This window comes from Bos mutus, chromosome 2 (assembly GCF_027580195.1).
Source record: "Bos mutus isolate GX-2022 chromosome 2, NWIPB_WYAK_1.1, whole genome shotgun sequence".
NCBI classification, from domain to species: domain Eukaryota; kingdom Metazoa; phylum Chordata; class Mammalia; order Artiodactyla; family Bovidae; genus Bos; species Bos mutus.
In genome coordinates, this window is record NC_091618.1 from 7,904,463 (window position 1) to 7,917,915 (window position 13,453).

Consider the following 13,453-nt stretch of genomic DNA (forward strand, 5'->3'; position numbering starts at 1 on the left):
GAGCCGAGGTCTAACCGCCTCAGCAGCCTCCAGGGGCCGGAGCCATCCTTCTGCCCCCAACCCCCCACCCCAACTCAACACCCACTTGGCCGAGGCCACGCCCCCGAGCTCCGGCCGCCCACTTTTCCTCTGGAGAGTCGGGAGACTCCGGCCTTTGGCCCCGCCCCCAGCCGAGACCCCGCCTCGGTGCCCCGCCCCCGCGACTTGAAGGGGCCGGGGCTGCGGCCGCCTCAGTCGCGCGCGCGGGGCGTGGGGCGGTGCTGAGGAGACGAGCCTGAGGCGTGGAGGCTGAGGCAAGCTAGACGCCAGGACAGTCCAGGGAGCTGCAGCGCGGCGGGAGCCCGTAGCCAGAGCAGTCCCGGAGCAGAAACAAGCCCAGCCGAACCGGCCATGGCGTTGTCGATGCCGCTGAACGGATTGAAGGAGGAGGACAAAGAGCCCATCATCGAGCTCTTCGTCAAGGTGAGCCCTCGCCGCCGTCCCGTCCTCCCAGAGCCGCCAACTGCCCCCACCCTGCGCCCGCCTGGCCGCGGGGGGCGGCGTCCCCTGGGCGCTCCTCAGCCGCGGCGCCCCCACGCGGCGCAGGGCAAGCGGGCTGGAGCGGAGCTTTGCTCCCGCGCCCCCGGCCCATTGTCTTGGGCCCACCCGCGCCTTCCCGGCGCCGAGGCCGGTCGAGGGAGCCGGGGTGGGACCGGGACCCCAGAAAGCCAGCACTGAGGGGCGGGGAGGCGGGGGCGGGCACCGTATCCAGCCGCGGGGACCCCGGTGGATGCCTCACATCGTCCCGCGTCCGGGTGGGGCGAGCTTCTCCCTCCACCCCCGCCGCCACCCCGGGGCCCCGGAGGCCCCAGTTCCTGGGACCGCGGCGGGGGTGGGTCCTGTCACCCCCCTCTCCCCAAGCCGCCGCCGGGGCGCCCGACCCCACCCCACCGCAGCCCTCGGCTCTCGACCCAAGTCCACTCCCAGCCCGGGAGGCGAAGCCTCAGCCGTCGTGAGCTGATGGACTGAACTTCTTTGAACGCTTTCTGAAAGAGCGTGTCACTCCGGCTGTAGGAAACTGTAACTTTAATTTTCGATTCCGTCTGAAAAAATGTTTTAAAAAGAGTAGACATTCCTGGGCCTCCGGAAAAGACCGAGATTCCCAACTTGGGTTTTCCTGTCCGAGGTATTTTACCACCATCTGGTTTCTTGTTTCTCAAGCGCGAGTGTTTTGTATGATGCAACATTTTGGCTGCTCCCCTCGGTGTTGCTGCCTCGGGAAAGATTATGTGCCCTTTTGTTTTGAAAGAAAAACTGACGAGGAAAGAATTCGTAACTTGCTTGGGCTTTAAAGGGTTGATTTTTCCCCCCCTTCTGGTCTTTTCAGTTTTTATATCCTGGAACTACCATGTTTGTTGACAAGTACTACCTCTAGCCCTTTACTTTTTTTCTTCAGTGTTTTTCGTTTTCGCAAAGGAGAAAGAGAAGTTATGAACATCTGGATCCAACTGCCTCTCTCAAAACTTCTTTAAAATCCTCCAGATTTTCTATCTTAGTCACTTACTTAAGCCAGCTCTCAGATTTAAGCTCTTAGTTGGAGAATTTAACAGATATCCGGAACAATTTTGTTCTTTATTTCCTGAGTTTTTATTTTAAAGTACAGAAGACATTTAGGTGTGTGTTTGAGACATGGAAGGAAGAAATGCTCTGCAAGTGATGGGAACAGTGTTTTGAGATTTTCAGTTATCAGTTTTAGAAGCAGTTGGATTCAGGGAACTGAAACAGCAGACAGGTACAGAACTCGCAGAGTATCTTCAAAGAGTCTCAGTTATGTGTAGTGGCAGATATAGTACTTTGAGATACAGAGAATGTAGGAAGAAATCTGAAATAAGAAAAAGGAAAAAAAAGAAAAAGGAAGAGGCCTGGAAGGCAGTATGGAGAAGGGAGAGGGGTGGGTCAGAGAGAAGTATTCAAAAAATTTCACTGAGCCAGAAATAGGAAGGAATTTCCATAAATTCAAGAACAGTGTGTCTACTGAAAACCTAAAAAACATGTTACTTAAGCATATTACTTCAGAAGTATCATTAAATTTACAGTCAGATAAAGGTGCTATCAGTACTGGCCTTTCAGCATTGTACTGGAGGTCTAGCCAATACAATAAGACAAGAAAAAGAAATAAAGGATGTGAATTATAGGCAAGGAGATCAATGCTTAATGCCCTATTACTATTAATTTAACTCTTCAGTTAGGAGAGAGATGTGGTGCCTTGTTTCCCAGACTTGAGTCACTTGTATACATCCCTTCTTAATTTTCTATATATTTCTTGAATTGGTATTATTTACTAAATCCAGCTCACTTTTTAAAAAGCATAAACACATTGCCCTAAGCAGTAATGCTTGTGAAACTGGATTAGGTGTGGTGGTTATATTTCTTACGTGCATAACTATCTAAATAAATGTTTGTGAGCCATTTAAAAGCATCCTGCTTCTCAACAGTTGTAAGTCTCCGTCACTGGGCTTGGTGGCAAAGAACCAGGTTCAAGTCATAGTTCTGTACTCACCGGCTAGTTTAACCTGGGCAGGTTATTTTCCCTCTCTGAGACTTGTTTTCCTCTTTATGAAGTAAGAGGTGAAATGTTTTCTGCTGCCCCATGATTCTGCATAGGCAAAACTTTGTACTGATATAAATCAGGATAGCTGTTTCAAAGGGGGAAAAGGGGACAGGTAAGTTGTGGTAAAGAGTATTCTTGATTACCAAAATCTATGTGTGGGAAATGCCAGTGGGGAAAATACCCTTGTAAATAAAATTATTTTGAAAGCAGCAAAGGGGTGGAGACTGTGGTTGTCCAGTGTGGTGTGTTAAACACCTGAGTTTGTAGCAGGAAACTGTTACCTACACCTAAAGGAAATGAGTATAAACATGCTGCCTGTTCAGGTAGCATTAAATTTTATGGAAATAGGCTAGGACCTTACGAGCTAGTGTGACTAGACTCACTGCTACATTTTTTCCCCCTTGTTTTTGGAGTTGTCTGTTCATGAGCCCAGTGAATTCTCATTGCCTGTATAACAGCAGTGCTCCATTTTTGTTTACCCCAGCATGTACAGGATGGGGGGGTGCCCTTCCAACAGTAAAAGAGGCCTACAAAGGCAGTCATTCTCAAGAGTTAGGATGCCCTCTTTTTCCTACTCTAAGGGGCTGGTATGGATTTTGATACACTAGCCCTACTTGGGGACCACTGATTAATAGGGTGAAGTTCAAGCCCTTTAGCAAGGTCATAAAGTCTCTTATCTGCTGCCAGGTTTCTAATCCAATTTGTCCACTTACTAATTGTGAGTCCCAGAGCACATTGCTTAAACCTCTCTATGGCTCATCTGCATAGGTGAGATATTAATAGACCAACCTCATGGGATTAAATTAGTTAATAGATATGGTGATAATAAGCTTAGAACAATGCCTAGTTCTAAGATACTAGAAGTAAATAAATAAGTAAATAAATGCTAGTAGTGTGTCATTTTGTATATACTTATTTGTGTATACATCTTCCCTACTTGAAAGGCAGTAAGTTTCTTGATGGTAAGGTCTGTGTATTGTTCTGAGTGGGTACCTAAGATGGTACCAAATAGTTGGAATGAGATTGTTTCCTTCTTTCTGAGCATTTTGGTGTTGATATATGTGTCTGACATGCTTTGGAATTGATGGCTACTTACTTTTTAGATCCTGATGGTCTGTGTCTCAAACCTCAGTCCTTCATTTGTTCAACTTTGCTTACCCTCCAGCCTCCAAAACTGTGTGGTTTTATCTATTTTCCTTTCCATTTTTGGTACTTCTAGTCTTTTCATGTATCTGCCATATATTTTCCACCAGTATTTCTTCTTTGTTACATTCAGAATTTGAAAACTCAGATTTCTGTATGGGGTAAAAGTAAATACTGTGTTGATCAACAAAATGAGAGAAGATGAGAAGAGTCTGAATCTTTGGATTTTTCCTTTGCTTCTATATGCCTAACTCCTGTTGATTCCCCTGCTGCCCTCTCACCCCTCCCCCTGCTAGAATCTTTGGTATGATGTGATGATGTTTCTGATCTTGGGGAGGAGGATTCCCTTTGCAGAGTTTAATTTTATTGGCTGGAATGTGAAGTTTTTGGTGTTGCCATTTTGAACTGGGACACTCACTATTGGCAGTCATTCCTAAATTGCTAGAATTGGAGTGGTGTAAAAAGTTAATCTGGTGCAGAGTGGCTTAACACACAAGAATAATTGTTTCTTTTGAGGTATTTGGCAGAATTTTTAATGTGCGTGAACCCTGACTGCTTGGAGCCAGACTGCATGGCTTGAATCTGGCTTCTAGAGGTGTGTCAGGGAAGTTTCTTAAGTTCTTAGTAGTACCTCAGTTTCTTGACCTCTAATATTGAGATGATGAGAACAGCACAATTTTATGGGGTTGCTGAGGGGATTAATTGGTGATCTATGTGTATTAATTAGGGTAATCTAAGCTTCTGTAATAAGTACTGTTATCTACCCCAAACAGTGGTTCAAACAAAATGGAAGTTAATTTCCTTTCTCACCTGGCAACCCAGGCAGGGTGTTCTCAGTGTTGACGGCTTTCCTCCTTAGAGTCATTTAGGGACCAATGCGCTTTTCAGCTTCTTTTCCCACCAGCCCCCATGGCATTGTCTTCTTCAGTTGGCAGAGCTAGTGACTGAGAAATCAGCAGTTGGTGAAGAGTATGGAGGAGGCTCATCATAAGGGCACCAGGCTAGAACTTCTACCTGTCACTTCCTTTCCTTCTCCACTGGGGAGAACTATAATCACATGATTTCATCTAACTGCAAGGAATGCTGGGAAATATGATCCAGCTATATATCATCATATGTAAAGTATTAGGAATAGTGCTTGGCACACAGTAGAACAGTGGACACCTATTTTCATTCTTGATAATATATTCTTCTTCTTTTTTTGGCTGTGTTGTATGGCTTCGTAGGATCTTATTTCCCACCAGGGATTAAATCCAGGCTGTCGGCAGTGAAAGTAGAGTCCTAACCACTGGATTTCCAGGGAATTCCCAATAGTGTATTATTCATAAGTACGAGCTTCCTTAATTGGATTCAGGATTTCGTAAATCCTTAAAATTACATCTAAAATTCTATATGAATCTCTTTTTCTGGGAATTAGGAACCATTGTTCTAAAAAGTAGATGGTGGCATTCTGATTGTTGAATATTAATTCGTATAAGAAAGATATAAAAGATAAGTTTGACCTAGATGATCCTTAAAGTCACTTACATCTGATTATCTGTGATTTAAAGCATTTATTGGAATGAAGTAAGTGCCTAAAACTGAGTTAGGTATTATGAGAAATATAAGAAATTATTAAGAATTTTCTATTTTTAGGTTTATAAATTTTATTGGAGAGAAAACAACAATACAGGGTAGTACGTGCTTAACGAGTCAACTGTGGTTCACATTAAGTTGGGCCAGGACAGATGGGTAAAGGCAGAGGAGTAAGCTTCGACTTGACTTTGAAAAAATAGCTATCATAACGGAATTGGGAATAGCCAAGAATGGGAATGTTAGGGGAGTGTGTGTGTGTTTTATAATTTTATTTATTTATTTCGGCTGTGCTAGATCTTCCTTGCTGTGAGGGCTTTTCTCTAGTTGCTGTGCTCGAACTTATTTCGGTGAAGGCTTCTCTTGTTGCAGAGCGCAGGTTCTAGGATATGCAGGCTTCAGTGGTTGCAACTCCCAGCCTCAAGAGCACAGGCTCAATACTCCTGGGATAGGGACTTAATTGCTCTGCATCATGTGGGAACACCCTTGGACCAACCCAAGTCTCCTGCATTGACAGGTGGATTCTTAACCACGGAGCCACCAGGGAAGCCCTGGGAATATTAGTTTTGACATCACTTGTAAACTCATTATGCAGGAAACAGTAGATAGATGATACTTTCAGAAGAAGAAGGAACCAGCAGTGATTCAAACTCTTAGTGCCAGGGAGACCAGTTAGTTAAAAGTTGAGAATGAGGCTTTCAAAACCTAAGTCTGAGTCTCATTGTTTTCCCAACACTTCTCTACTTTTTGGATTGTTGTCTATTCATCAGCTTCTCAGCAGCATTTGGAAAGGTGCAAATGGATTACGGGCAGGCTCGCAAGGCAGGCTTTTTTTTAAACACAGACAAGTGAAATTAATTTTCTATAGGCAGTGATGCTGAGAACTTTGTTTTAACAATTGAACAAAAACTAACCCAACATCAAGACAGTGTTACCTTGGATGAATTGCTTTGACATTTATTTGAGATTTTCAGAGGGGAAAATTCAGGAGATAGAAATGAATGTAAAAATGTGAAGTTAATGGCAACACTATTTTGTTATGTTTTGTCTGAGCTGTTCCTGAAAACTTAACAGTGCTCCTCTTGGCAAAAGCCAAGGTGATAACTTTAAATGTAAAATTTCTGAGAGAAAGGGGCCCCAAATGGGTAACAGATGGGAGGATTCTGAGACAAGGTGACTGAATACATGAAAAGTCTAACATGAAGGAAGGAGATTGGTGGGAAGGATAAATTATGAGGTAGAGGTTAACACGTATACACTACTATATATAAAGTAGATAACCAACAAGGATCTACTCTGTAGCACAGGGACCTATACTCAATATTATGTAATACCATAAAGAAAAAGAATCTGAGAGACTGTGTATAACTGAAGCACTGTGCTGTACACCTGAAACACAACATTCTAAATCAACTATACATCAATTAAAAAAAGTCTAATGGTATGAATAATAATAGGAAAGAGCAATGTGGAAGACCTGGCTGTCACTAAAAGTTAGAGCTGGTTTGGAAGGGTGCTTACAGAGATGCCTGGAAGCCAGTTAAATGATGGTGAGCAAGACTTTCCCATTTCCTGTTTGATCAGCAGTGTGGAACCTCAGTGTTCTTATGTCTCCTGACTAGGAAATTAGTGAGTCCATAAAAGGGAAGTTTGTTAGCCAGGGTGAAGAGTGTGATTAAGGCAGATTTCAGTCAAGTAGGGGAGTGAGTTAAGATGGGTTTGTCCATTTATAGGTTCTTGTAGAAAATGGAAAGGGAGTTTCTGAAGCAAAGTAACATTAAGGTCATGAATGCAAACTGTCCAAGTTTGATTTAATAGAAATCTAAATTTAATTCAGAGATCAGTTTGTGAATTCTTTTGGAAGTTTTAATCCTTTTGTCTTTTTGGTAACTTGACTTTATCCCTCAGTACTCAGTACCAAGAAGTGGTATACAGAATATCAATTAGCCTTATTTGGTTTGTTGTTTTCCTTTATTTAAAACAGAAACCCAGGAAACTATATTAGTGTAAATTGATGAAAATAGCAACTTAATGTAGATAAATGAGACTATATTTTAAAGGTGTGCCAAAGATGGTCTAGGAGTATTTTATATTTTAATATCAATGTAAAGAAGTAGTAATATTAGAGTCAGAGTCAGGTATTGACCCTCAGAGCATATATTTTGTTTTATAGATTTTTTGTTGTTGCTGCTTTGCTTAGAGCTGAAATACATTATGATTCTGGGCAAGAGGTATAACAGTTTTCTTACTTTTTTTGTAATAAAATTATTACTTCCAACTTTACAGGTGAGATAATTTATTTTTATGGAAAGAATTTTTATGGAAAGTTTTCATTATAAGAGAATTATAAAAATGTCAATCATCTGTAATAATTTATTAAATTTTACCATCATGTAGCATAGCTGTTTATTTGTATGTGTGAGAGAAGGAAAAACAATCTGAATAAATATTAGAGACTACAAAAGCAATTAGCTGAAAGTTGAAGTACTTAAGAACTTTTAAGAATATGTGAGTTCTGTGTATGTTTTCCTTAGTTAACAACCTGTTGCTTTATTATGGAGGTAGAGACCAGGTGGTAGATTGCTAGTGTGAAAGTTCATTAAAAGCTAAGGACAACCCAATTAGTCTGTTGTGCTGTGTAGGAAAATGGAAGAGTGGTAGCTGTGGGACCAGACTACATACATAGACTGACTGAGAGAAAAGAAGACAGTTAGGCTTAAATGAACTTTTGGCCTTGAATATACATATGCCCAAGACTTAGCTGAAAAATTTGCAGAGGTATAAACTTATGAAGAGTGTGGAGTTTTGTATTATTTGATTTTCTAGGTTACAGAATATATTAGTTAACATGTGAAATGGAAGTCACACTCAGTCGTGTCCGACTCATTGTGACCCCATGGTCTATACAGTCCATGGAATTCTCCTGGCCAGAATACTGGGGTGGGTAGCCTTTCCCTTCGCCAAGGGATCTTCTCAACCCAGGGATCGAACCCAGGTCTCCCGCAGCGCAGGTGGATTCTTTACCAGCTGAGCCACAAGCAAAGCCCAAGAATACTGGAGTGGGTCGCCTATCCTGTCTCCAGCGGATCTTTCCGATCCAGGAGTTGAACTGGGATCTCATGCATTGCAGGTGGAATCTTTACCAACTGAGCTATGAGGGAAGTCGATATTAGTTAACATAGAGATCTAAAATTTTGATTTAGTGTTGAAGGCTTGTTGGTCTTCATTAAATCAAGTAAAAACTAATGCTAGCCATCAATAACATAGACTTTACTGACATTTTTAATTATCAGCAGGACCCTTGATTGCAAAGGTATATAAAAAAAAATGACTCAGCATAAGTGGTATCTGTTTTAGTTTAAATATTGGCCCTAAATTTGAAAAATAATGTCATTTTTCTTCTGCTTCCTAGTGTATTCATCTGTGTGTATTATGCTTTTAAAAAAATGTTTCTTTCTAGTTATAAAACCAACAGTTATTTACTGTAGACAATCTGGAAAACACAGAAAAGCATCATAAAATAAAATTACTTTTGTCCCCCTTTTCTTAAAATGACTGCTGTTGCTATTTTGTTATATGTTCTAATCTTATTCATAAACTTTCATTAATTATTGTGACAGTTTATGTATAATGTTTTAATGTTCTTCATGCAGAATGCTTGGAAGAATGAAAAGTGAAACCCAATCTAAATTGAGTTAAGTGAGTTGGTTTAAAGAAAATTAACTTTATTTAAGTTTTACCAGAGAAACTCATATTGAATTTGGATTTATTTTCCTAATGGCACTAAAAGAACGTTTACCCTGTTTGATCTTTGCAGGAAGAAGGGAAGCTTTTAAGTTGTGAAATCTGCTAACACCTGTAATTGCTCTCAGTATAGATATTGTTTAAGTGGTTTGAAGGTAGGCCCTCCTCTGTGCTCTTTGGGATATCCGTTCTGAAAAGTCTTTTTTTTTTTTTTTTAAGTATTTTCCTCCTCAAGTTCTATCTATTAATAGTAGGCTGAGGTTTGCCCATTTTATAGTTGGAGACATAAGATGCAGTCTTTGTCTAGGAACAGTCAAGCACAGTAAAGGGATCATAATAGAAGCAAACGTTGAATACTTTCCATGCACCAAGTGCTAGAAAGATAAAGGAATAAGAACAGTTTCCTTTGTTTTCAAGGAGCTTGCAAAACAGTTTAATGGACAGGGGGTGAGTAAATGAGCCATGTTTGATGATGACATTTTCCATATAATACAGTGACTTTTTTGTCTCATGTGCTTTTAAAAATCCAGTTGAATTAAGGTCTTAAGACACAATTTATGTGGCAACCTAAATGACAAAATTGACTTAAGAGATGAGTGAGATGTTTATGTTGTATTCTAACAGATGAAGGGTAGTTGGTATTACTGAATCTACCAGGTATTATATATTGCTAGTTTGAAGAAACTTTTATCCTTTTCTTCAATAATTGTGTTATATTCTGTAATTTTGCCTGAAATAAAACTGATACTTTAGTCATAAATTTTAAATGGATCCTACTTTCTCTAGCTGTTTATTGAATTAGATACAAACTCCATGATCTAGCATTTGTAGTCTTTCAGATCATGATCCCAACGTGTTTTCAGTCTTGTCCCCCCACTGCAGCTGCAGATATGTTATGTTCTAGCTGGATTGGTCCTCAGCATGCCCTGTACTTCTCTGCCTTCATGGAAGACTTTTGCTCTTGTTTCTTTCATCTGAAATATGCTAGCCTCTCCCCCTACCTCCAGTTTCTGCCTGCCAGAATAATATTTGTTATTTTTTCAATCAGTCATTTAACAAATACTGCAATACTGTTCTGCTGCTGCTAAGTCACTTCAGTTGTGTCTGACTCTGTGGGACCCCATAGACGGCAGCCCACCAGGCTCCCCTGTCCCTGGGATTCTCCAGGCAAGAACACTGGAGTGGGTTGCCATTGCCTTCTCCAATGCATGAAAGTGAAAAGTGAAAGTGAAGTCCCTCAGTCGTGTCCAACTCTTCACAACCCCATGGACTGCAGCCTACCAGGCTCCTCCGTCCATGGGATTCTCCAGGCAAGAGTACTGGAGTGGGGTGCCATTGCCTTGGACTTGGATACACCAAAGAACATTATGGCATTCATATTCAGTTGAGGGAGGCATGTAGTAAATGTATGTCTACTGGTGATAAGTGCTGTGAAGAAAAATGAAGTGTAGGGAAAGGAGTGTGGAGAATGGTAGGGGTGCTCTTTTTGATTTAACAGGACATTCTATTAAATCTTTAGCTCTGCAGAAAATAGCAAATACAGAGGCGAGGGCAAAAGCAGAGACTAAGTAGTGGCTGTCTATAATTCAGGCAAGAAATGATGGTGGCTTGGGCTAAGGTGAGAAGTAGTCTAATCTGGATATATTTCTAAGATGGAGATCACAGGATTTCCTGATGGATTGGATGTGGAATTTGAGAGAAGGAGAAGATGATACCGAGATTTTTTTTCTTAACAACTAGAATATTAGCCAGGATGGGAAATGCTTTGGGAAGGGCTAGTTCTGATGGAGAGATCAGGAGTTTTGTTTTTGATATGTTAAATTTAAATATTTTAAGACCTCATAGAACCTGTTGTCTAGTGAAAGAGGCTTCTGTTAAAGAAATACACAGATATGATATATAATTACATTAAGGACAAGAACAGGGTATCTAAAGAAAGAATGACAGGAAACCAATTTAGATGGAAGCTTAATGGGAGCTTCTCTGAGAAAACTACTTATAGGGTGAATAGTAATTAGGGGAAGAATGAGAGGAAGATCATTCCAGGCTGGAGGAATTAGCATATGTAAAGGCTGGAGATACTCAGTGGAGGTATTCAACACACTGAGGCTGTGTTTGGAATAGAGAGAACAAGACTGAGGTGCAGAGTGAGAAACAGGCCACATCATGGCAGTCCTTGTGTGTCATGTGAGTTTCATCCTTAGTAAAACGGCAGTGTCATGATTTAATCTGCATTCTAGGATGAGTAGTCTAGCCATTCTGTGGCAAGAGTGGAAACAGGGAACACTACTTGTAGGCTGTTGTGATGGACAAAGATGGTGGTAGTAGTGGCTTGAATTGGCTTGAATTAGGATGGTGATGGAGAGAAGAGAATGGATTTGAGATAAATTTTGGAAGTGGAGTACATAAGAAGATGCTGAAGAAGGAGTTCTATGAGATGAGCGGGGCATCTTGGTAGAATCACTGGTTGATAGTGGTGCCTTTTATGAGAAGGAGAAGGAGCAGTGTTCAGGTTTTGACTTGTTGAGTTTGAGATGACCGAGATGTCAAGCGGATATTTCTAGTAGAAAGTTGGATGTACAGACCCAGTACTCGGAAAGAAGTCTCAGGAGGGTAGGGAAATTGTGTGTGTGTGTGTGTGTGTGTACATACTTTATGTGGTATTTAAAGTGTGTGAGATCATTCTGGAAATGAGTGAAAAATAGGAAAATGCTCAGGACCAAATTCCTGGGAGCTCACAACACTGAGGGGTTGTGTAATAAAGAATCTGGAAAAGGGAAAGTAGGAGGAGTTGCAATCAAGCAACAGTGGAAAGAGGAAAACTATAAGAGCAAGGTACCAAGGAAACTGGAAATTTTTGAGGAGGGAGCGATTGGTTGTGTCAAGTAAAAGTTGAGTGTTCTATTTGCTTTATCAGCCTGAAAGTCATGGGTAACCATAGTAGTAACGGCTTTGGTGGAGAGGTGGTGGGGAAGCTATAACTGAGCTAGAAGAGTTTAGAGGAAGCGAGAGAGTGGGCTCAGTGAGTAAGTGAAGCCAAACTAACAAGAACCTTGGCTGTGTCAAAGAGACAAGTTGGTAGGTAGAAGGGGATACACGTCAAGGGAAGGGTTTTAAGTTCAGCTGTAAGAGCTATAATGTAGGAAGGAAAACTTACAACATCATCTTAGAAGTGAAAATAGTTCTCGTGAGAATCATGATAATTCACTGATTGGGATGCCTTTTTACTACAAGGAAGATCTGATTTGTAGATTTTAAAGAACAGATGCTTAATCTCACTGACTTAATTTTTCTGTTACATTTTCCAAATGCGTGAGATAGAAATGTAGAAGAGTATTTCATACTTAACTGAACTAATATAAATATTTATGAGGTGCTTTCTATGTGCCAGGCACCACTGTTCACTGCATTATGTCTATTAACTCGTTTGATTCTTCTTCAATAAAATATTTGCTGAAAGAACATACAGAAGCTTTTTTTTTTTCCTCTGTTCCCTTGAATAGAGTTGATTCCAGAGGAGACTGGGGGGAAAAGAAGAAATAAAAAATCACATTACTGGGGAAAAGCAGATGCCTATTAAGTTCACAGAAATCTTCATATAGAGAAGCCAGAGAAATAGGCTGAGAGTATAGTGCACATCATGGGGCTCAATTCATATTTGCAGTTTTGATTTAGTACCTCAAAATTGTTGTTACTTTAGATTGAAACGAACAGTTACCTTTTTTTCCTGGCAAAATAAAAAATTGCAGGGAGAGGCCTTGGCTGTGTTCTGGCCCTGAGTTTGTGGTTTAACAGCCGCTGGGATGAAGAGCTGCTGTCATTGTCCTGATGACTCAGCAGGGACCCCATGCTAGACTGTAGCGTTGCCTCTGTGTTACTTGCAAAAGTTCTTTCTATCCTGGGTAGTAGTTGAGATTCCAGACCCCAACGTCAGAGTCAGAAAGTGATTGTTGACTTGAAGTATCATTTGTATTCCCTCTGTGGGCACTGAAATAGTCTATTTCAGAGTTGAAGATCATTAGGATTAATATTTCAAGTAAGGTAATTGAAGTGTCATTTGGAAGAATTTGCTGCTACAGGGTAGTGGTTAAGAGCCTAAGGCTCTGAAGCCATGTAGACTGTTTTAATCTTAGTTCCGCCTTTCTTCTGCCTGAGTGTCTCCACTGCGTAACAGTGTTTACTTCTTGGGTTTTGTGAAAAGTAAAAGAGTTAATATAAGAAAAGCATTTAGTGTCTGACACAGTTAACAATGTTTGCTTATTATCCCATGGACCTTTGGGAATGCTGAGTTAAGCCTGCCTGTGGTTACTTTATATGTTTAACATATCTGGTTTCAACCACCAGGATGTTACTATGAGAAGCATCTGCCAAGCTGTCATAGGTGGGGAGTTTTCTATTCTTTAT

The 13,453-nt window shown here is 41.0% G+C and overlaps 1 protein-coding gene across 1 annotated transcript in view; it reads left to right on the forward strand.

Annotated features, from left to right (window-relative positions):
* Positions 1–222: 222 nt before the first annotated feature.
* CLIC4 (chloride intracellular channel 4) overlaps positions 223–13,453 on the forward strand; it is a 78,434-nt gene continuing 65,203 nt past the window's right edge. Inside the window, exon 1 of the mRNA XM_070383111.1 lies at positions 223–462. Within this exon, the coding sequence (XP_070239212.1) occupies positions 391–462 (72 nt within the window). The 5' untranslated portion in view covers positions 223–390. The remainder of the gene's footprint in view (positions 463–13,453) is intronic.